The sequence below is a fragment of the Betta splendens genome, chromosome 4 (assembly GCF_900634795.4).
Source record: "Betta splendens chromosome 4, fBetSpl5.4, whole genome shotgun sequence".
NCBI lineage: Eukaryota > Metazoa > Chordata > Actinopteri > Anabantiformes > Osphronemidae > Betta > Betta splendens.
Window position 1 is genome coordinate 25,116,319 of NC_040884.2, and position 22,034 is coordinate 25,138,352.

A 22,034-nucleotide genomic window follows, 5' to 3' on the forward strand; every position below is an offset into this window, starting at 1 on the left:
AGACAAAACAAACTTCAGAAAAGTCAATGTATGACCTAATCCTCTTAGGCCGGAGCACTGGGAATGTAAATGCCAACCTTTGCAAGTCAGAGAGGAATTTCACTATTGATGTGAGAGTCGGACAGGCAAAAATTGACTTGGTTCTTATTGTGGCAATGTTTTAGAATCATTTTATAGCTCAACTGTTTCTGACGTAAAGAAAGGTTCAGTCACTATTTATTGCTGTGGCTTATAACAATTTAATTAGTACTAAATACCTATGTTGAATACCTTTGTATTCAAAATAAATTTAAGTTTCTTTCCTTCCATTATTTTGGTTGTCCTTGATTTCTGTCCTGACTGGTTTATTGATGCAAACTAGCCCCTAGAAAGCCCCCGCCCCACCCACCTCTCCCCTGTAAACCAGCACCCCCTTCCTCTCTCCGTGCCTCCTTCCCTTTCCACTCCTTCGTTTATCCCTGACCTCCCACGGTCCCCATCTTTTTGCAGCAGCGGTTGTGGATTACAGTGTGTGATAAGCTTCCTATTGCTTGAAACTATTTGGGATTGTCCAGATTATCTGGCCTCACATCCTCAGGAGTCGGCTTTGAAAAGCCCAATTTTAGTCTCTTAAGGCAAAAGATTTTGCATCCCGACAGCTTTGACTAATTAGCATCTAACACCGGGTGGTGTTTTAGCAGTGGGCTCACTTTTAGCTAAATCTGCACACGCAGACCAGACCACACATCAACACACACGCAAGTGAGGCAGCTGATAAAAGCATTACAACTTGTTAAATTCAAAGTGATTTAATGGGATTATACCAAAACACAAGACATTCAGAGTAAATAAAGCGTGCAGTCATTTTGGAAGCCCTACTTTGACCACATAAAGCTGATCATGATACAATACTGTATTATTGTAACATCCTCTATCATGACATTATGAAAAAGGCTTTCACCCAACATTATTCTGAGTCAAATTGTAAATACAACAACACGAAAAACACTATTGCCCGTCAGGGTGCAGAGGCATGAAGGCTCGGGTGGAACCGCACATGTGGGTGCACACTGGGCCATGGCCAGTACAGTCTTGGTGTCAAGCAGGACAAAGGGAATGCTGGGGCCTGGGGGCAGCACCAGCAGGTCGTTCTGTGGGTGCGGCTTAGGGGAACTTGGTAGGGGGAGCCCAGCGAGGAGAGGGGCAGCTGTCCTGTCGCCCTGCGAACCCGCCGCCGCGCCCTTCTGCAGTGGTAGTCCCCGTTAGAAAAGTCCCGATAGTTCGATGGGTGAATTGCCCAGAAGTGGCCTTTACCGTTGTCGCTGCGGCCTGCTTTGATGAAGCAATCATTGAGGGACAAATTGTGCCGCACGCTGTTCCTCCAGTTTTTATCCTAGAGCGAGAGGAGAAGAGAAATACACTTACACCAAAAAGCCTGGCAGCAAGCAAGCGTTAGGACAATGGCTGTCCCTAATCGTAAACGAACATAGGTCTCGGGTAAGTATCACTGATCCTCCTCAGGATGTCACCTTGTTCTGTTGGCAGGGTGTGACATAGCGTGTCAAGGCTGTATATGATCGCAGTAAGGCACAACACCCTCCGTTACCTTTTTAGCACATCAAACCAGTGATCAACTTTAAGCCACTAGGCCGCATCCAATCTGTTGTTGCACCTGGTGAAGGCAGAAGCAGTTTGCAACCTAGCAACAGGATTACTTTATTTGCGAATTCGCCAACAAGGAGATCATCTAATGTTCCCTTTGAGCACATAATTGCCTAACCACTCAGACAGATTACCTGTGCCAAGTAGGTCGCCTCACTTGTGAAAATGGCTGCCACATTGTTGGTGAGCAGCTAAATGAAGCACAATATGGACTTTAAGCAAGCGTGCTTCACGTTTGTGACTTTGTTTCCGCTATTAGCTGCAATGGGGTAACAAGATAATATACTGTGTAACAAGGAGTTTGGAACGTCCCGCTGTACTGTAACTTTTACTATTGCCTGGTTTGACTTCCTACATTCCTCAATTATTACTATGTATATAATAAAACACATAAATACACACATGAACATACCTGGCTCTTGAAGTATGGGTAGTTCTCCATGATCCACTGGTAGATATCACATAACAGCAGCTTCTTCGGCTCGGATGCCAGAATTGCCTTAGAGATGAGAGCAATGTACGACTGGTTGGGTTTGTCTGTAGACTTCTCTGGGCTACTGCTGGTGGCCGCGATGGTGGTCGCTTCCCCATCCTCTTTGTCGTGTAGCTCTTCATCTTCCTCCTCTCCTTTGACTTTCTTCTCTTCTGTGTCTACCTCTGAACCCTGTCGCTGCTTCTCCTCGGTCTCTGAGCGACTCCTCACCTCTTCACGTCTGGGATTGTGATGATTTAGCATTCGGTCTGCTCTCTGCGCTGCTGTTCGACTTCCTGTTTCTTCTCCTTTAGAACCTCTGACTCCTTTATTGAACAGAAGGTAGTCAATTGTAAAGCTCAGTCCCAGTCGTTCTCTGCTGCCGGTGCGGCCGCTTCTATCCTCCATTGTGATCTCTGAATTAGGATATCTCAGACTCATTACAAAGGTTTGAGTCATCTGACTAAATGAAAAGCGTTTCTTCCAAAAGTCTTCACAGAACAGTATTTTACAGAATGTATATTCTCCTCCAAGTCAGACCAGACCTTCATAACATAAACACCTCAGTCCTCCTGGTGTCTGTTGGCAGTGTCTTACTGTTGACAAGCTAGCAGATAAAGATGAGCCTCTCAACTGTTGTTAACCTTGATGCGCTCACGAGTGACACGTTCGCAACCTGTGGAAATGACGTCAGTCCAAGACTAAATGTGGATTCTTTGTTTGGTTCAAGTAAACATTTTGCCTTTCTGTGAAAGCTGACAGTGAAAACCTCAATGTCCAACACCCTGTTGCTCCTCCATCCAAGAGTGGTACTACAAGCTTGTGAAGGTGACTCTATTTATATGACTGTGAATTTATCCCTCACAGAAAGGGGCAAAGAAGGCACAGGGGAGGTCCAAGTAGGGGGTCTCAATTCAGGCGGATTATTTTTATTAACCTAAGCAAATCTTTGTAATTATGGGAGATTAAACACTCAAGATTTAGTAAGACGTGGTGTTCAGGGGTGGATAGATGCCGTAGAATCAAAGGCCTTTAAGTGGCCAGTGTTATTCTGTTAAAGTTGTTTTGTCCATGGGGATGTTGTCTATAGAATTAGTTACTATAGAGCAGTAATTAATGGGTCAGGGTTAATGCTTTGAAAATAAAATGAACAGAGACTCCTCATTTGGAAATAGTTTTCATTTAAAGGACAGTCATTATCAGAGTGTTACTGAAAAACGAAGCTTATGAAAAGGATGATTTATTTAATTCTGTTTTCAACATAATGTTACTATTTCACTGTTTTGTGTCATGAATTTTAATATGCAAGAGAGCAAACAAAATATGTATGGTTATGTTATAAGATGCTTGCTACTCTAAAAAATAAGGAAAGCAATAAAATGAAATACAGCAGCAGTTTTATGTTGCGTTCTCTATCTTATTGTGTACAACAGAAATTCAAAGAAATCATCCATCCATTTTCTAAACCGCTTACTCCCTAATGCGGGGTCACGGGGGTGCTGGAGCCTAACCCAGCTGACTATGGTCGCCAGTCCATCGCAGGGCAACACATAGACAGACAACCATTCACACACACACTCACACCTACGGACAATGGAGAGAAGCCAATCAACCTAATGCACGTCTTTGGACTGTGGGAGGAAGCCGGAGAACCCGGAGAGAACCCACGCAAACACGGGGAGAACGTGCAAACTCCACACAGAAAGGCACCAGGGCCACCTCTGGGAATCAAACCCAGAACCTTCTTGCTGTGAGGCGACAGTGCTACCCACCGCACCACCCCTTCAAAGAAATCAAGTGTTTGTAAATGATAATACACTTCTGACAATAACTGCAGAATTTATGGTTTATACGAGGCTGATACAATTTGCACTGTAAAGTTATTTTTCAACAATGAAGAAGAGCCATGGCCCATTAAGTGATTTTTAGTCAGGTTATAAGAATACAGAAATATATTTAAATTTGTATTGCCACAGAAATAAAATCTAAATCAAAAATGTAATACTGCTCATATAATTTATCAGTTTGGTGTTAACCCAGTTAAGCTCCAACAGACTCAAGCTATATGACATATTTTATTCGAGTGTTATTTTCTCTATTTCAGTTAAATATCTAACATTAATTTGTGAAGATCTATTTTAATGTTATGAATCCTTGTGCTCTGAAATTAATATAATCTTAAACTTCATCAGTAATTGTGTGCATAAATCTATAGTGAGTGGATGTGTTGTAAGTTACAGTATGAAATGATTTGTGACAATGTATTATTACTTACCCATAGCAATTTTACAGCAGTCAGTATGCTTTTCCTCTCAACAGTTATATTACTGTATATATGTCATCAGTTGTATGTATCAATTTTACAGAAGGCACCAGAACATTGTAGGACAAATCATGGACGCTATTGCCCTCTTCTGTTAAAATAATGAAATGTGCACAATAACCGTCTGTACTGCTGCATTTATAGCTGCAAGATTTTGTATAACAATTCACTATCTTAATGATGAATAGCCTTGTCCATTTATATGCATGAAACCAAACTACAATTGTGTAAAACAAAAGCTATTCTAAATTGTTGATAATATGCCAAGTTGTTATTTGATTCTGTATTTGTTAACTAAATTTACAGTTGTTTAGACAGTTTTATTAACATAACTATTATCATTGATATAATCTACTTTTTCATTATTATTATTATAGTATAATTCTATTAAGTAGCCCAGAAGGAAATCCAGCTGCACCTTCTAAGATCCAGTGCTTTCATTAATCTTAAATTTTAAACAGAGTCTAAAAAAGTAAAGCCTAAACGAAACGCAGTGTTTTTCACACACTGCAATATCTTCCACAACTTTTCAGTTTCATTTAGTCTATTATTTCCACTTTGGAAGAGCTAATGGAAAAGCAGGGGTGGATTTCCAGATGGACTTTGAATTCTCCCTAACATAATTGTTTCTATATTTCTATATAGGTGTGACACAACGTTGTGTCTTAGACGGGGGTTTTCCGATATCTGGAAGTATACGTGCGTAGATATCTAATCATCAGAATGCATTTATGAGCATTCCTTAGACAAAGCATTAACCGCAAATCCCACGGCTGCACTCACAACCTGAAACGGAATTTTTTGCTCGGACGGGACTTGAACTGACCATGCGACTGGATCCATTTGACACCCCGTGCGTTACATCTACATTGAATTCAAACAGTTTTAAGGACGGTCTTTCGCAAAATCACAATACTATAAAACTGAAACACCATGGATGGCAAATGATTTCGACATGTCGTAAAATTAGTTGAGACTGAGGCCTATTTGGATAAAGAGACCTGTCTCTTAGTGTTTTTAAAATTTTGTACTGTAACTTTAAAATACCCTGCTCCCGCCCTTTTGTATGAAGCGTCTTGGGCGCTGTTAAACTCTCTATTGTGATTGGCTGAAGCAATCCGTCGATTAAGGCTGCTTCTGTCTTTCATTGGTGGGAGAGTAGCCGTCGTCTCTGACTCTCGCGGTACTGCTACAGGAAGATGGCGGCCGAACTGGTGGAGGCGATGGCAAGTAGAGCTTGGCTACTTTAGGTTTGATAGGAGAAGGGTGTCGTAGTGTGGGTTTAAGCCTAACCTGGTTGTGGGGAATCTAGTGGCCTCGCTTTGGTATGATTTAGAGTCTGTACTACTATATGAGTGGGGCATTACATTCATCACACAACGAAGTAGCCTGTGTCGCTAACGTAACTAGCCTGCTGGATGGCGTTAACAAGGCAAATGCGTTGGTTCGGCTAGCATCACGCTGGCTATAGGTGAAGGCACCAAAAATGAATGATAAGACTATACAAACATGTGTATCCTGCTAGCATTATTTCTAGCGAGTCACCGTTTCAACAATCTAGTCCAACAATGTCTATGTATAATAGGCAAGGAAGTTTATAAAGCTATGCACCTGTCAAAATGTCCATTTGCTATGATTGAATACACAGAGCCAATAGTATAGAGAAGCTAGCATTAGCTTGCCGACAGCGCATATTATGTCTGTGTTGTTAAAAGACTGAAGAAACTGTAACTTTACTGACTGGATGGTTCCGCATTTGACCTAGAAACCTACTACATAGACTCCTTATTGTGCAGGTTTAATGTTGACGAAGCAGTAGTTGTGTTGTCTGATATACAACACAACAGCGTCCGACAAAGCTGAAGCATGTTGGGCTTTCCAGTAACAACCTTATTACACCACTCTTTCTGTTCATTGTATAATTAGACATATTTGATGTGTTGTGTCAAAATAGTTGAGACAAACTGACTGCGAAAACTAAATTCGAACTGAAATATTATTTCTTGACACCTGAGTTTATCTTCAGGTCATACAGCCGATGACCAGCATTTTTTAACAAGATGTTTAGTTTAGGTATTTCATCTCATTGAGCTGTAAACCTATGGACATATTCTTAAAAACTGTACAAATGAATTGGTCAATAGACAAGCTATGGGTCTGTACACACAACACTAAATTGTATTTTTGCATGAATGCTGAATAAATTATTAAAAAAAAATGGTTATAAATGTCAATAGTGAAGATTAGTGGTGCATTAAAAGGAAAGAAATGGGCTGTCGAGTTCAGAATTCTAAAATTTGTTTTAATTGTATCCCAGAAGATCACCAAAAGGCCAAAATGTAAACAATCAAAGCAGCTAAACTCTCTTTGGTACAAACACGTAATCACTTGGAGGTTTGAGGTGCTGTGATTAAAATGAACAAGCAAATAAGTAAATTTTAGCTGATTTTAGTTTAATCTTCAAGCAGTGCTATGCCATAAATCCAGTTTACTGTGTCTGTACTTTAAATAAATTCATTTTTACTCAGGTTTCTCTTTTTTTAGGAATAACAATTTTCCTTTGCTTACAAACCCCCGTGTCCCTTCATATAATGTGCATTATTTTCTTATTTTCCTCTTTCTAGAACATGGTCAAAAGTTTCCGGGTCTCTGACCTGCAAACTCTGTTGGCCTCAATGGGTCGCAGTAAAAGTGGCCTGAAGCAGGACCTGGTGGGGCGTGCGTTGAGACTGGTACAAACGGAATACAGCCCAGAACTTCTGAAGAACGTCAGGCAGCTCTATGAGTCACGCTTTCCCAAAACATCTGGCTGGCTTGCGGCACGGCGTCCAGAGGGCATCCCAGTTGCCTACTCGCCCATCAGCTCTTCCCCCAGTGCCACCTCTCAGGGCACCGACTACCTCAATGGCATTTCCAAACCGATACCCACACCCGCAGCAGAGGTCAAACTGGTGCCACTGCCCTTCTACCAAACTTTGGAAACACTGTTGCCACCGACAGAGCTAAGTGCGTGGAGACTATTGGACTTTTCTTTATTCTTGTTATTAGAAAATACATGTTAGCAGCGTAAAGTATCTTTTAAAAAATTCTGTTTTTTTTCTTTTGTTTACAGTTGCCCAGAACAACGAGAAACTGCAGGACAGTCAGTGCATATTTGAGTTAACGCCAAACCAGGCAGACCAGATCAGAAATGCAAGGTAGGAAAAGCTCACAGTGTACTGTTCAGGGTTATGCTCGCTTATGTCAAATGATTAACTGATGGTTGTTTGTGACTTATTTGTGTTTCTTCTTCCTTAGTGAGCTTCGCCCAGGAATCAGATCAATCCAAGTGGTTCTTAGGTAAGAATCAGTAATACTCATTTCAATTTAATAGGTATGTCACCATCCTGTTTCAGGAATGTGCTTGTGTCAGTGACAGAAGAAGGGAAGGAGAAGAATTTCCTTCTGTAAACAGAAACATACCATTAGTCTTTCAAAAACAAAATAAATAAAATTAAAAAAAATCAACAAATCCCTTGTTAAAACATTAGATTCAGATGTATTTATTGGTGTATATACATGTTGATGAATGGTTGTGCCTCCCTTTTTATGCTAACATTACTCTCTATTGCAGAATCTGTTACACAGACTCCATTGGTGTCCAGGAAGACCAGTATCCCCCAAACATTGCTGTTAAAGTCAACCAGTCCTACTGTCATGTGCCAGTGAGTTGATTCACTTCTGAGCTAAGCCACGCCTTTTAGAGCACAAACAGAATTAAAGCTTGTCCTTTCTTCTCGTCCTGTCGAATATATTACCATCGTAGTGTGTAAATGCAGTTAGAGTTAATAATTTTGGTGCCATCGACAGACCTAAAGAATTGCACAGCTGACATTTCTAATTAAATGTAGATAATTTACTTCTTTTGCTGTTTTCATTGACTTTTTAATTGTAGGGAGCCTCTTACAGCCATGTTCTTACATTGCATTTATTTATATTAAGCAGTAAATTATGTTAAGACATGTTTATTTTTTTATTAGGACAATAATAAATACATATATTAGACTCTCAAGTTTCATTTTTTTTCAGAATGGTATTCTAGCATCCTTGGAGAACTAGCAATGTCTTACCCTTTATTTTCGTTGTAACACCTTCAAACATTGTGCCTCATTTAACCTTAATCAGATTTTACACTGCATCTAAGCCATTTTGGGGATTTCAATTAGATAAAATAATGGATTATTTACACAATCAATTACTTTCATTTATGTCTTTGTATTACAGGGCTATTACCCTTCTAATAAGCCTGGTGTGGAACCTCGCCGCCCTTGTCGCCCTGTGAATATAACTCCTTGGTTGCACCTCTCTAATGTCACCAACAGAGTCACTGTCACTTGGGGAAACTTTGGCAAGGTCAGATTTTAATGCTGAATCTCTCTTTGGCATAACTTGGTGTCAGAGCAAGCTTTTTTTTCCAGTAGATATATTTTTCTTTTAGCAGATAACAAGGAGTGGAGCAAGCTGAGGCATGCAGTTTTGTGAATATTTCATGTGTCTCACATAGTTTTGTGTGGGCTAACTCCTAAAGAAGTCTTAAACAGAGTGCCTATTTCTTTTAACTCAGTCCATTAATGTTGTGTCCCCAATCCTGATCCTGTTAAGCAGCTGGAGGACTGATGAATACACACTTAATCCTAATGGCACCATCTTCTTTAGTGCTCTTGTGTAAACCAATTATCTAGGAGCACTGCATAAATTAAAACCAGGATTTTTTTGCATACAGTTTTTGTTTTTTAGCAAATGTAGAGGGGATAGATTCCCTTTTAGTCTTTTTGGAAATTAACAGACATTTGTTTTTATTCTTATTCCTGAAGACAGAATGGTTGATCTGAATTGTCTGTAGTTTATAGAATAAAAATTGTTAAAATTATTTTCATTACATCCTAAAGATCCTTAGTTTTGTGACTTCATTGTTCACTTTGTATATACAGTCTGCTTTATATTGTGCTTTTCAAAACAACTGCTCTCTATCATTTTTAAAATTCTTATTTCTTTAGAGATACTCAGTGGCAGTGTATTTAGTGAGGGTCTTCACTGCAGCAGACCTCTTCAGCCAACTCAAACTCTGCTCTGTTGAGAGTGCAGAACGCTGTCGTGAACGCAGTAAGTGTTTTTTTTTGCATAAAATACATAGAAACCTCATATATTTATGATTTATTTTTAAATTCTTGTTAACACCTTTTTGCTAGATGGTGCAGTGCACCTTATCTGATCACATGAAGGTCACAATAAATATCTATTTTTCTACTATTCAGTTCAAGACAAACTACGTTTTGACCCAGAAAGTGAAATTGCAACCACAGGCCTCCGGGTTTCTCTTATTTGTCCAGTAAGTATTTTATGACAGCACTTGACATGTTTAGCCGTTATAAATCTGTCCTACAATGAATTTTGACATCCTTGTTATGCTTTGTCTCTTATCATTTCCCAGTTGGTGAAGATGCGGCTCGGTGTGCCATGTCGAGTTTTAACTTGTGCCCATCTTCAGTGTTTCGATGCAGTCTTCTTCCTTCAGATGAACGAGAAGAAGCCCACATGGACTTGCCCTGTCTGTGACAAACCTGCACCATTTGAGCTGCTCACCATTGATGGGTAAGAAGAAAATCCTGAGTTGTCTCACTCTTGAGTTGTTTTTATAACTTTGATAAATGACATTTTAACCATCAGTTTGTTAAAGCCACAGTTGATCTGCAGAAAATTAACTTTCAAAAATTAATTTAATGCTTTACTGTGAAACCTGTTTTATGAGGCCACTCTCACCAGGAGTCTATATTTCAGGCTGCTATCTGAGATTCTTAAAGAGACAAATGAGGATATTGAGGAGATTGAATACTTAACGGATGGCTCCTGGCGACCCATCAGAGATGAAAAGGAGAAGGACAGAGAAAGAGAACGCAGCAACACACCAGAGTACCCTGTTGTTGATATATGTAAGTGCCAAAACATGCATCATTGACATTTTCTTTGCATTTTCTATCTTTTCATTAAATCTTCTTCTTTCTGAAGGCATTCCTGAGGCAAACGGTCATTCACCAGCCCACAGCAGCACCAGTCTGACGGGCAAATCTGGAAGCAGTTCTGTGGGGATGCCAGGAGTCACAGGAGGACCTCCTGTGGCACCGGGGGGAGGGGCAGTGGTAGATCTGACTCTTGACTCTTCTGAGGAGGAGGAAGGTGGTGGGGCAGGAGGAGACAGTGAGGACACTGAGGACAGCGCTGACAGTCCTGCCCCTAAGAGGGGCCGATACAACTACGACAAAGACCTGGTCACTGCCTACTGACCCCAAAGCTCTGTCCCCTCATAGACTGACACACACAAACAGAGGCAGGGGGCTAAAACTTGAGGACAGGAACACAGTAATCCACTAGATGCAACAACCCTCCCTTTTTCCCACAAATCAGAGCCTTTAACAGCTCTGGTTCATAGCCAGACAAAACCAACTAGCACTCAAAGATGCACTGTTAATAAATCTTTAATCTAGAGGATTAGGATTCCTCTTGTACTGTACACCACTGGAAGCAACTCTTAACTCTTTCTGGCCAACCACCACCTTGCAGTGAATATCTCTACCGTCCTGCCTCTACTGAAAATGAATGGATCAAGCACCCCGCCACTACCACATCCCCTTCTCTCCAGACAATTCCCTTTCCACCACCCCTTCTCTATTTGTATTTGACTTGGAATCACAGGCTCTTTTAGCCATGGGCGTTCAACATTTGCGTCTGGTTTTTCTCACATTTTGTGATGAACGGACAAGTTAAAAAATGGAGGCTCTTCAGTAATTTTTGCTAAAAGGTCAAACACAACTAAGGTAAAATGGCGTGAATAAATAGGGGGGGCAAGGCAGAGGTATGTAGAGTGTAATACAAATTGTGATGTTATTTCTTTTTTTCAGAGAATGATTCAAAGCTTGAAAGTTTTTGTTTGTTTGTTTTTTCCAGATTTTCTTTTAATTATAAACAGGCAGAACACAATACAGGCCTCGATGTGTGATGCTATCCACTTTTATTTTGTCCTTTTTAGATAAGAGAACCTACCTCAGTCATAAATACTTAACAGACTGACCAGAGTAGCTTAGGAAGAAATGGAGAAGAGAAGAATTGAGTCTTTCTAAAGCCAATTTTACACTGGAGATTTTGTTTTTCTCTATATTTGTATTTTATTATTTCATCGTTCCATGCAGCTCTGTTTCCTCTGCATCAACATCTTTTATATTGAGAACAAGTTAGTGTGTGGATAACCAGGCTGACTGTTCAGTAATGGAGGAGGGAGGTTCTGTCACACTATAAACTATTCTGCTACAGAATTCACAAGGATGATGTATTGGCTTTACAAATTGGCATAACTCTTTAAAGGTCACTGTATGGAAGCTGTGCCAAAGCAGGGGTGTTTTAAGATTTCACTGATGGGGAATGAGAATTTGGTGCCTTTTTTTGTCAACTGGTGAAGAATGAAACCTGTTGCTTTAAGTAACTGGGCAGGACAGGATATCAGACCCCAGTCAAAGTGGGGGTGTAGTTTTCATTTTGTGATTTCTGCAATGGACAAAGAAGCTGAAAACAATGAGATAACAAGAGGGCAGGTAGAAAACAACCATTATTGCCCTTTTCAGCACCATTCTCTGAAATTATTGTCTAGGCAAGAGCTTCGCATGGTTTTAAAAATTATTTGCAGTAAATCAACGATATATTTGACTTCAGTTCTGTGCAGGCAGGAGCTGTTTCAGGTTGGCTGTTGAGATAGGAGTGGTGCAGGCTGTTGGCTGTGCTTTTGTAGAATGCTTTGCCACCGTGAGTTTGGCGATCCTGACACAATGAGGCTTACTGAGGTGTCAATAGGTGCTTCCCCACCAAGCTTAAAGTCGTTGATTGAATTACAGATTGTCCTGCTCTGTCCTAGAACACGTGGAGGTGCTCCAAACAACAATCTCATCCAGTCTTTATTTCAATGTAGATAAGGTTGTATCTATGTGCTGGAATAGAATTGGACTTTAATTCCTACATGCTGTGAGCCTAAAACTAATATTCCTCTACACCTGCACTAGTAATTTCACTCAGCTGCTCCTCAAGTAAGGATGCTCAGTCTGCATGTGAAGGCCTTAGGTTTGTTTGCAGCATGGTCATAAGCATTGGTTAGAAAATGAGACAAGGTGTTGCTGTGCTGTGAGAGCTGTTTGCACTTTCTTCCGATACTTCATCCCAATGCCATGGCTTAGTTACTTTAAGGCCATCATCTAGGGAATATTAAACTATAATCCCTGGCCATTGTGACCAGTCCTCCTCAACCATCTCTTGAGAATGAGAATCATAAAATGTGAATCTAGATGAGCGGTGGTCCTTCTCCCCAGGTGAAACATTTGGAGGGGAAAAAGCAGCGACCCAGTAAGGTTCTTTTTGTATGAAATATTCCCCCTCTCATCATCTCACTGGATCTGGTTTTCTTTTGCCATGTTCAAATGCACAGAGACATGACATTTATGCATTGATTCAGGGCCCCTCTGATAGCGTTGATGATCGGAAAATGTAGGCCAAGTTAGATTGGGTCTTCCATTTATTTTTTTTCTTCTTTTGACTCATAATTTACAAAATCAGTGTAGTGATGACAGATGTTTCGCACAAAATTGATTGATGGCACGTTGCCGGTAATGCAGCTCAAAAACAATGTAAAGAACTCTAATATCTATCTTTACTAGCAAATTTGTATTTGTAACTTCAATACATATAAAATCACATTGTTCATTTGTTACTAGGTGTAGAAGCTCATTATTTGAAAAGATCTCCTGAATAACTCTTCCGTTTGGTGAAAGAGACGAGAGCTGGTGCAGGTTGCTTCTGTGGGTCTGAGCCAGATATGTTTGCAGGTTGTTTGGGCGCTGGACAGAGCTGAGGGTCCCGTCTTTTTTTAGTGGCATCTCTTCTTATAACGATGCATAAGGTAGCATGGGCAGAGGCTTACAATCCATGATGTAAATGTTTTGTTTGTTGTGTTTTTTTATATGTTCATATTAAAATACAATAAAATTTAAATAATATTTTATTAAGCCTTGAATCGCCTCCAGTTGTTCCTACTGTATAGACAAATGGACAAAAAGAATCTGTCAAAGCAGGTTACTGAGGAATAGGAAGTCTAGTTGAAGTGTGGATTGTTATGTCCCGTACCAAATGCTGAGTTCTGGGGACACATTTGATGCCTGTCAAAGATAAAACTGTAAAATTTAAAATGATCGTATTCTAACAGCTGTTATTGACGTGTGGAATTAATTAAAATCTGTTCTTAAAAACATGTCTTACTGTTTTTATTTTGAAAATGAATTACTCTGAACCACCAGGTCCATGGGCATATCATAGTATATCTCCAGCAAGTATTGTTGACCTCACTCAAACTGGTCAATGCAATGATTTCATTTGCACTGGACTCTGACACTGTATAATAAGGTTTTATATTAAGAGGAAAGTATGAAAACTATGTTGAGCTAGAATTATCAGTGTATCAATTTAAATTCAGTAGTGTAAGTATTCTAAAGGGTCATCGTTAAATAATAACAATGTAAAACCTTTACATATTTATTTAAAGAACCGTTTGCTTAATAACAAAACATTTATATATTATTCTAGATATCTTGGGTAGTACTTTGTTATATTGCTCCATTATGTATGTATTAGCCTATTTATATATATATATTTATATAGCCAAAGGGATTTGATACAGAAGTGTACCTTTAGTAAAATGTGAGAGATCACATTGTACTAGTAAATGTATGCAGACAGCTTAAATTCCATTTTTTAAATAAAATATAATTTACAGTTTAAATTGAATAATAAAATATGATACGTTGTCGCCGCTGGGTGGCAGTAATGTTCTTCCATCCTTGTTTACCAACTGTCATTAAACCCCTAAGAAAGCAGCAAAGGGTGGGCGATATCGTTCAGTCAATCGGGTCGTTCGCCTCATTAAAACCACCTTATCTGAGATGCTATTAAAATGCTGTCGTAGAACGTCCTTTGCGACATGTCGGCATCTCTTCCATCAACTTGTCAGACAGTCTCGCGTTATTTGTGAAGCGCTGTCTCTCCCAGTGGGTGTCACGCAGGTCTGATGTTGCAGCAGCTGCTGCTTCCTGATCTGAAGCACCACCACCAGCCACAGCCAAAGCCCTGCACGCTTCAAAGCTCCCACACCCCGAACTGATAACGCAGGGAGGTGCTTCTGGACCGTGCTTGTCCTCGGTCAGTTTTCCCGGCGTAGCTGCGGTTGAAGCGGTCTGTGGTCTCTTGAAAGCCGATCTGCGAGAGGCTGTACATTAGGACCGAGAGGCACGGTTTTTCCAGGAGCTGGTGCTAGCTAGTAGCGGCTAGGTGGCTAATGGCTAGTAGCAGCAGGTAGACAACCCAGAAGGAGCAGAAATCTAGAAATGCGTCTACTGCATATCGCCTAGATGCGCCCGAAAACGACCAGGCTTTAAAGGAGCAACTCCGCATGTTGTGTTTTTACAAATTATCTGAGTGACATGCCACCGAAAGTATTCTAACTTCGCTAACGTTAGCTAGCTAACTTACTAGCCATCAGAAGCTGATTCTGTTGCTTGTTCAGACTCGGCGTTGAAGGAGGAAACGGTAGATTTACAACCAACCGCAGGTTAGAGCCTTTATTGAGAAAGTCGTGTAGGTAGTTAGTTATTGAAATGGCTCCCAAAAGAAGACCCGTTCCCCTGAACATAACGCCCATTGGGGAGGGACAGGCCACCTCTAACACCCTTGATGCTGCATCAGAGTAAGTAGCTTGAGTTACTTCAAATTCAATAGACACCTGTCTGAGAGGGAAGATCTATTAGTCACTAAGATTATTATATTTTCTCAAACCAATTACAACATTATTACATTATACCACCGTTACAGTTGAGCTGTCAAATGTGTGTGTACTTAACCCCGGTGAACCTGCCGTCTCCACCCTAGAGCCAACCTCGAGGCCCTACAGAAGAAACTGGGTGAGCTGGATTTGGACGAACAACAGAGGAAACGGCTGGAAGCCTTTCTCACCCAGAAAGCCCAGGTTGGGGAGCTGAAGGATGAGGATTTTGACCCCATTTGCGAGTTGGGTGCAGGAAATGGAGGAGTGGTCAACAAGGTCCGCCACAAACCCTCGGGCTTGGTCATGGCCCGCAAGGTGAAGGGACATTTTCTTTTCTTTCAGTGAATCATTATAGGTGGAGACAGCTAATTTTCAGAATGTTTTCAGAGATTCAAATTTTGTTTAGTTTTTGTCATTGCTCCATAAGGGTGACTGCTGTACCCACCTCTGCTTTGAGAACCACTAAGTCTTTGCCTGTAGAAAACCACAGTCTGCTTCCTTCTCTCATTTACTTACTTGAGTGGTGCAATGACAAACACACATCAGTGTCTTAAATTTAGAAAGAAAGTCCTTCTAAAAGTTACAATCTCAACAGACTTAAGCCTGAAGATGCATTTTTTTAACCCATTATTGAATATATGGTAATTATATATGCTAATTCTATGAAGAAGAATATTATGTCATTAGGTTAACTGTATGGTTCAGTGTGTCATCCAGTATTCACTAAAAAAATTATGTGCTTGAGAGAATTTACGTCTTGGTCAGTCACTGTATTTGTGTCTTGATACTATTTATGGTTTCATCCTCCTTCAGCTGATCCATCTGGAAATCAAGCCTGCCATTAGGAACCAGATTATCAGGGAGCTGCAGGTGCTGCATGAATGCAACTCTCCCTACATTGTGGGTTTCTATGGGGCCTTTTATAGTGATGGAGAGATCAGCATCTGTATGGAGCACATGGTGAGAAACAAGTCTTTTATCTGAGCCCTCTACCCATAGACGGTGAATTTATGTGGTTGTATGCTGATTTTTCTAAATAAGAGTCTAAAAATGGGGGAAACCTTTGCTCCCAAATGTCATGCCCCATTACAATTAAAATTAAACATGGTGTGACTATACTTTAATGGTGCAGTTTGTCTCTATAGGATGGTGGATCTCTTGACCAGGTTCTAAAGGAAGCCAGAAGAATCCCAGAAGAAATCCTGGGGAAAGTTTCTATAGCTGTATGTAATGAATTCATTTTTCATTTTGATGAATTGAAATAAACGTATAAGTCAAATGTCATTTGTGACTTAGCAGCAGGTTTGTTCGTAGGTTTTGAAGAGATGTAAAGACTTGTCTTTTCATAAGAACGGTTCTTCCACTGTGGGTGTGTCTCTCTTGTGGTGTTGCCTAACTAGGTTGTGCCGTCTAGTCATGAATGATTCACAAACTGTATTTTTTTTTAAAACTCTTTTAAAACAAGTCTTTATAAAAGATGTAAATGTAATGTGTATTTGACTAAGACTTACACAAGAGAGAGGTTATTTTTATAGAAGTGTATATACACTAATATCTATCATTTGGACACCGGATATTATAGAGCAGGTTTCAATATGGTTCTTTCTTGTTTGAAGGTATTGAGAGGATTAGCCTACCTGCGGGAGAAGCACCAGATTATGCACAGAGGTAAGTGTGTTTTCTACCTTAACGGCCTCAACAGTGCTTTAACATTTTAGCCTGCATTATAGTGAGTGTGCTAACGCCTATTGTTTATGACACATCATAAGCTCCTGATCACAGAATTTAGTAGCATGAAACACGGGCTAAATTAGAAAATATATGGTCTAAATCAGAAAGCTTCCCAGAGCAGACCAGAGAGGAAGCCTAGCCAGAGTGTGGATAGTGCAGCATAGTGAAGTGTCCCAGTATTTAAGGGTTGGTGGTACTCTAGGACAGTTGTCTGTGAGCTCAAGCGGTAATTACAGCCTCTCAGATGTGATTATATAGCAGCCGCACCCAGTTGACCCCTCCCTCTGTGTCTCCCTCTATCGTCTTCACGCTCCTGCCACCTCTTCTCCGTCACTCCTCACATGACCTTGGTGCGTTGGAGGGGGTCACACACCGCTGAGACCAGATTGCAGTACTAGATTATACCCCATTATTTTGAAGGTTGTTTTTCAGTGGAGTGTAACATTAGGTTGACCCGGTTTGTTTATAAGCTCCAGCAAGAGGTGCAACATTTTTTACCCTATTTATTTTTATTATAATTATTATTTTTATAAGCATGGGTCCAGAGACAAAGATGGAGACTGCTGTCTCTAATGTCAAATAGTTCTACTGGTTAAATGTGCTATGTTCAATGTCCAATGTTTTTTTCTAACCACAGATAATGCAGCTAAAAAAAAACAAGCATTTTGCCTTGCCAAAAGTGGCCTTTTGTTTCGAGTGTAGCATCATTCTGACCACATTTATTACTGTCTAGAATGGCGTTTCTCAAGAAGATCTTGTATTGATGGTGGCATTAGATTACTGCGGAGTCTTCTCCTGCACATCCTGGAGACTCTAGTGTTGAGGGTTAGACCACTTTATTAGAGTTTGAGCTTGATAAATTGTGGCATTGTTATTTTGGAATAGGCCCATGCCACGAGGGAGGAAAAATCCATTGATGGAAAACCCTGGTCATTCAGAACCTTTATGTAGCAAACACCTTGTGTTCTAAGCTGAAACATATTAATCTCATCTTAAATTGTAAGGTGGTTGTTTTGTTTTACACTAGAAGTGAAAAGTTTAGTCACTGCTCCTTATTCAGTTGACCATTGTGTGACTTTTGTGGGGTACTAAGCACTTGACACACGGTATACACACTCTGTTGTGGCTGGGTGCTTTTTGCTGCTGCTGATTAATGAATGTTGTAACTATTCACCCTCGTCCAGGTGGCTACACAAATGGCGCTAGTCTAGTTTCTAAGGCGTTGGACCAGGTCGCTGACTTATTGACACCTTAAAGTACACTTGTTTATTTGCTCACCTTCCCTCTACCACATAGATGTCAAGCCCTCCAACATCCTGGTCAACTCTCGCGGGGAGATCAAGCTGTGTGATTTTGGTGTGAGCGGCCAGCTCATAGATTCCATGGCCAACTCCTTTGTTGGAACGCGCTCCTACATGTCGGTGAGTCAGCTCTGCACGCCTGCACCCCCACCCCTTTTTCCTCTGGCCCTCACCCCACTTTCCTTCTCCTTTTTTCTCACATTGCTCTTGTTCACTGGCCCCGCCCTCTGCCTTCCCTTTCTCTGGCCCACCCTCTGTCCCCTGCCAAGAACGAAGGGCTGTGCCCAGGAAAGGACTGCTTGGCAAAGAACTAGGCAGCAGTGCATGCTCTCTAACGTCCTCCTCTCCCTGCACTCTTAAACACCTGGTGGGTGCACTGTTGAAAGCTGCTTTCTCCTTCGTCCTGTTTTCTTTCCCAGACCACAAAATCAGTGTTGCAGAGACGTTTGCTCTTTAATCAGAATTCTCTCTCTTTCTCGCACGCGCCCACACACACACACACACTTGTCTATGCTCACACTTGAAACTCGAAATGTCTAAAGGAGGTCTTATTTTCCTGCCAAACCCTCCCATCCCCTGTCCTCTTGCCCTAACCACACCTTACTTCTCTTTGCCATAACACCCCACTCATCCCTCACCCCTCCCTTCACCCTCTACTCCATTTCCTGTGCTTTCCTTTTCTAGCTCTCTATCCAACCCTCTCTCCTGCCTGGCATTTTGGCTGTACCTGCTCCTCTGACGTGGTTTGTATGTTTTTCAACAGCCGGAGAGACTGCAGGGCACCCACTACTCTGTTCAGTCTGACGTGTGGAGCATGGGCCTGTCCCTGGTGGAGCTGGCGATTGGCCGCTACCCTATACCCCCACCAGACGCCAAAGAGCTGGAGGCCATCTTTGGACGGGCTGTTATGGATGGCGCTGAGGGGGAACCACACACCAACATGCAGAGGCCCAGGCCACCAGGCAGGCCCATGAGTGGTATGAAACACAAAAGTGTTCCTCCAGCCTCAGAGTGATGGGAATTTTCCTTAAATTTCTTGGTCAATAACAAGGTTTGTGATGTGTTTTGATCACAGGACATGGAATGGACAGCAGACCTGCCATGGCCATCTTTGAACTTTTGGACTACATTGTGAATGAGGTAAGAGAAATTGCCCACTGAATGTACACACAGACTTCTGCTTTTAGGCTTGTAGTGTATATGCACAAAATGTACTTTTCTGCTTTAGTTCTCCTTATTAAATCTGTTTGTCGCTTCCCCCTAAGCCACCTCCCAAACTGCCACATGGTGTTTTCACCAATGACTTCCAGGACTTTGTGACAAAATGGTGAGTACAGAACACAGCGTGTTTGAACGGAGCTACTGTACCAAATAAGTGTTTTTTCCCCGTATGTGCTTCTTTCCAGTTTAGTCATCATGTATTACATTGTAAAAGTTCTTGTTTGATTAACTGGTGAGTTTTAAAGGTTGACTGAAATGCATAAATGTTTTTGAATTTGTGGTAGCCAAGAAATTGTCCTAGGCAGTTTAAAAAATGCAGTTTTGTGACAAATTTCATCAAACATATAGAAAATATATTTTAGTTTGTAATGAATATTCAAATATTAATTAATGGAAATTAATTATTGTCATTTGCAATTGCAGTTTGATCAAAAACCCAGCAGAGAGGGCAGATCTCAAGATGCTAATGGTAGGTACCTGAATTCATTTTAATTTGAGCTATTGCTAGGATGTATGTGCTCTTTTAGTAAAGTTGGTAGCAGCACAAATAACTGGTTATCATTCTTTGGGTTCTATTTGTAGAGTCACACGTTCATCAAGCGATCTGAAGTGGAGGAAGTAGACTTTGCTGGCTGGCTGTGCAAAACCATGGGGCTCAACCAGCCCAGTACCCCCACCCGCAGCACTGAGTGAACAGGCCCCAATCAAGTCTACATGTTCTTGGGTCTCTCTTGCATAGGCATACATAAAATGTACATACACAAGCAATCTCACATATTGGCACTTTTTTCATCTTGCTCTTGGGTAAAACGGTTTTGGCTTCCCCTCATTTTTTTCTTCGCCAGCAGCAGGGCGCGTTGGGTTCTTGTACTGTAAAACTATAGCTTCACCATGTCAATATCAAGAGTAGCCACACTTCACTTTTTCATACTGCTGCACAGGATGTAAAGCACTGAATAGCTGCCAGTCTGTCAGCTGAATTTGCATTGAGTGACAAACCTCTTTTGTATTGTTGAATATTCTGTATTAATATTTTCTATGGCAACAGTCGATGGCTTGTGGAGTTGTATTTTAATAAATTACCTGCTTTTCACATTTGTTGGATTGAAAATGAGAATCCAAGCAAATAATCTACTTGCAAATTCTAAATTGAGTTTATTGAAGGTTAATGCAATTATTTGATTAAAACCCCTTTTGACAAACATTACCTCCAATATAATAATTTGATTTGTGAGTAGAGAGTGCAGGGCAAAGGGACACATAGTCATTATCAGTTTTTGGTAAAAGCGATCACTATGTGAACACCATCACAAACCAAAGAGGGTAATCATGAGTAGTAAAACTTTTCAATGCCTGATCAGTTTTTGTATGCACATTCATAAACAGTATATCTGTAGTTTTTCCATCTAGTGATCTACACTACATCAACTAGTTTTCATTTCAATTCACATCCCACACTGTCACACAGGCCTGATGTATGCCAGAATGTCTGACATTGAGAAAGCGGTGATCCAAATATTTACATGGGGATGATACAGCATGGTTTATTATGTAACTGTGAATTGAATTTCTTTACGCCATAATGGGGTTGATGTTTTTATCAAAAACCTGAATTTCCACAGTGGTGATGTGTTACTTCATCCATGTTGACTGATTTAACTCTTTGGTCTGCAGTTTCTTTTTTTTTTTAAGTCACCGTTTACTGCTACACGTGATGATCCAAGCTTCTGGAGACGCAGCCAGCCTAGAAGTGTGCTTTTGGAAAGGACTGGGGTTTAAATACTAATGAAAAGCTTCTGCCTTTGATTTAGCCTGATGGATTGTGGTAGAAGTTGAATTCAAATGGTACTTCAGATTTTTCAGGTAGTACAAAAGATTTTGCAGCAAAATTTGAATGCAGGTCGCTGTTGGTCACGTGTTGTTTTTTGCTAGCCTGCTGTCTTGCTAGAGCGCTTGTATTCTCTTTGCTTATGGCTGATCCTTTCTTATTCCCCCTAAAACTGTGCATTTGTTGAAAGAAAAATGGGTGCATCGTCACTTATCTGTACAAAGCTATATACAAAAATTACAGTACTATTTTGCAGTCTTAATATACAAAAATTTGATTTATTTAAATGACAAGGGATGAGAGTCATTTTATTATAATATAAAGATGTGTTGATATGGTTATAATGTATAAAAAGATTAAAATAAAACTTATTTGTGAATGTACTCTTAAGATACTACTGCCTTTTTAAACGGGACTACATTGAGACAGATGGAACCATTTTACACCACAGAACCATAAGATTCTAATTTATTGTCATTTTAATTTTTAGGATTCACAATCAGAAATGTTGACAGAGTAGTAGTAGAGCAGAGTAGTTAAAGCTTTTCCAACATGCGGTCAATGCTATCAGTACCAGGACTCTCCAGCGTTTTTATGGACTACCATGTGTAAAGTCACGTTGACCTGCT

At 40.6% G+C, this 22,034-nt stretch overlaps 3 protein-coding genes across 3 annotated transcripts; 2 read left to right on the forward strand and 1 right to left on the reverse strand.

Moving 5' to 3' along the window:
* Positions 1 to 839: 839 nt before the first annotated feature.
* Positions 840 to 2,672, reverse strand: foxq2 (forkhead box Q2). The gene is made up of 2 exons (XM_029145597.3): positions 2,054 to 2,672; positions 840 to 1,372 (listed from the first exon to the last, which is right to left on the reverse strand). Exons 1-2 carry the CDS (start codon positions 2,570 to 2,572, stop codon positions 998 to 1,000), a joined length of 894 nt encoding a protein of 297 aa, XP_029001430.2. The 5' UTR covers positions 2,573 to 2,672; the 3' UTR covers positions 840 to 997.
* A 2,875-nt stretch (positions 2,673 to 5,547) lies between these two features.
* On the forward strand, positions 5,548 to 13,758 carry pias4a (protein inhibitor of activated STAT, 4a). The gene is made up of 11 exons (XM_029148114.2): positions 5,548 to 5,662; positions 7,061 to 7,442; positions 7,549 to 7,633; positions 7,734 to 7,775; positions 8,050 to 8,140; positions 8,700 to 8,828; positions 9,473 to 9,578; positions 9,731 to 9,804; positions 9,907 to 10,067; positions 10,254 to 10,405; positions 10,482 to 13,758. The coding sequence occupies exons 1-11, from the start codon at positions 5,636 to 5,638 to the stop codon at positions 10,754 to 10,756; spliced, it is 1,524 nt and encodes a 507-aa protein (XP_029003947.1). The 5' UTR covers positions 5,548 to 5,635; the 3' UTR covers positions 10,757 to 13,758.
* Positions 13,759 to 14,412: 654 nt separating this feature from the next.
* On the forward strand, positions 14,413 to 21,788 carry map2k2a (mitogen-activated protein kinase kinase 2a). The gene is made up of 11 exons (XM_029146972.3): positions 14,413 to 15,246; positions 15,429 to 15,639; positions 16,138 to 16,284; positions 16,470 to 16,547; positions 16,941 to 16,992; positions 18,352 to 18,476; positions 19,120 to 19,333; positions 19,432 to 19,496; positions 19,622 to 19,683; positions 20,001 to 20,046; positions 20,160 to 21,788. Exons 1-11 carry the CDS (start codon positions 15,158 to 15,160, stop codon positions 20,268 to 20,270), a joined length of 1,200 nt encoding a protein of 399 aa, XP_029002805.1. The 5' UTR covers positions 14,413 to 15,157; the 3' UTR covers positions 20,271 to 21,788.
* The last annotated feature ends 246 nt before the right edge of the window (positions 21,789 to 22,034 follow it).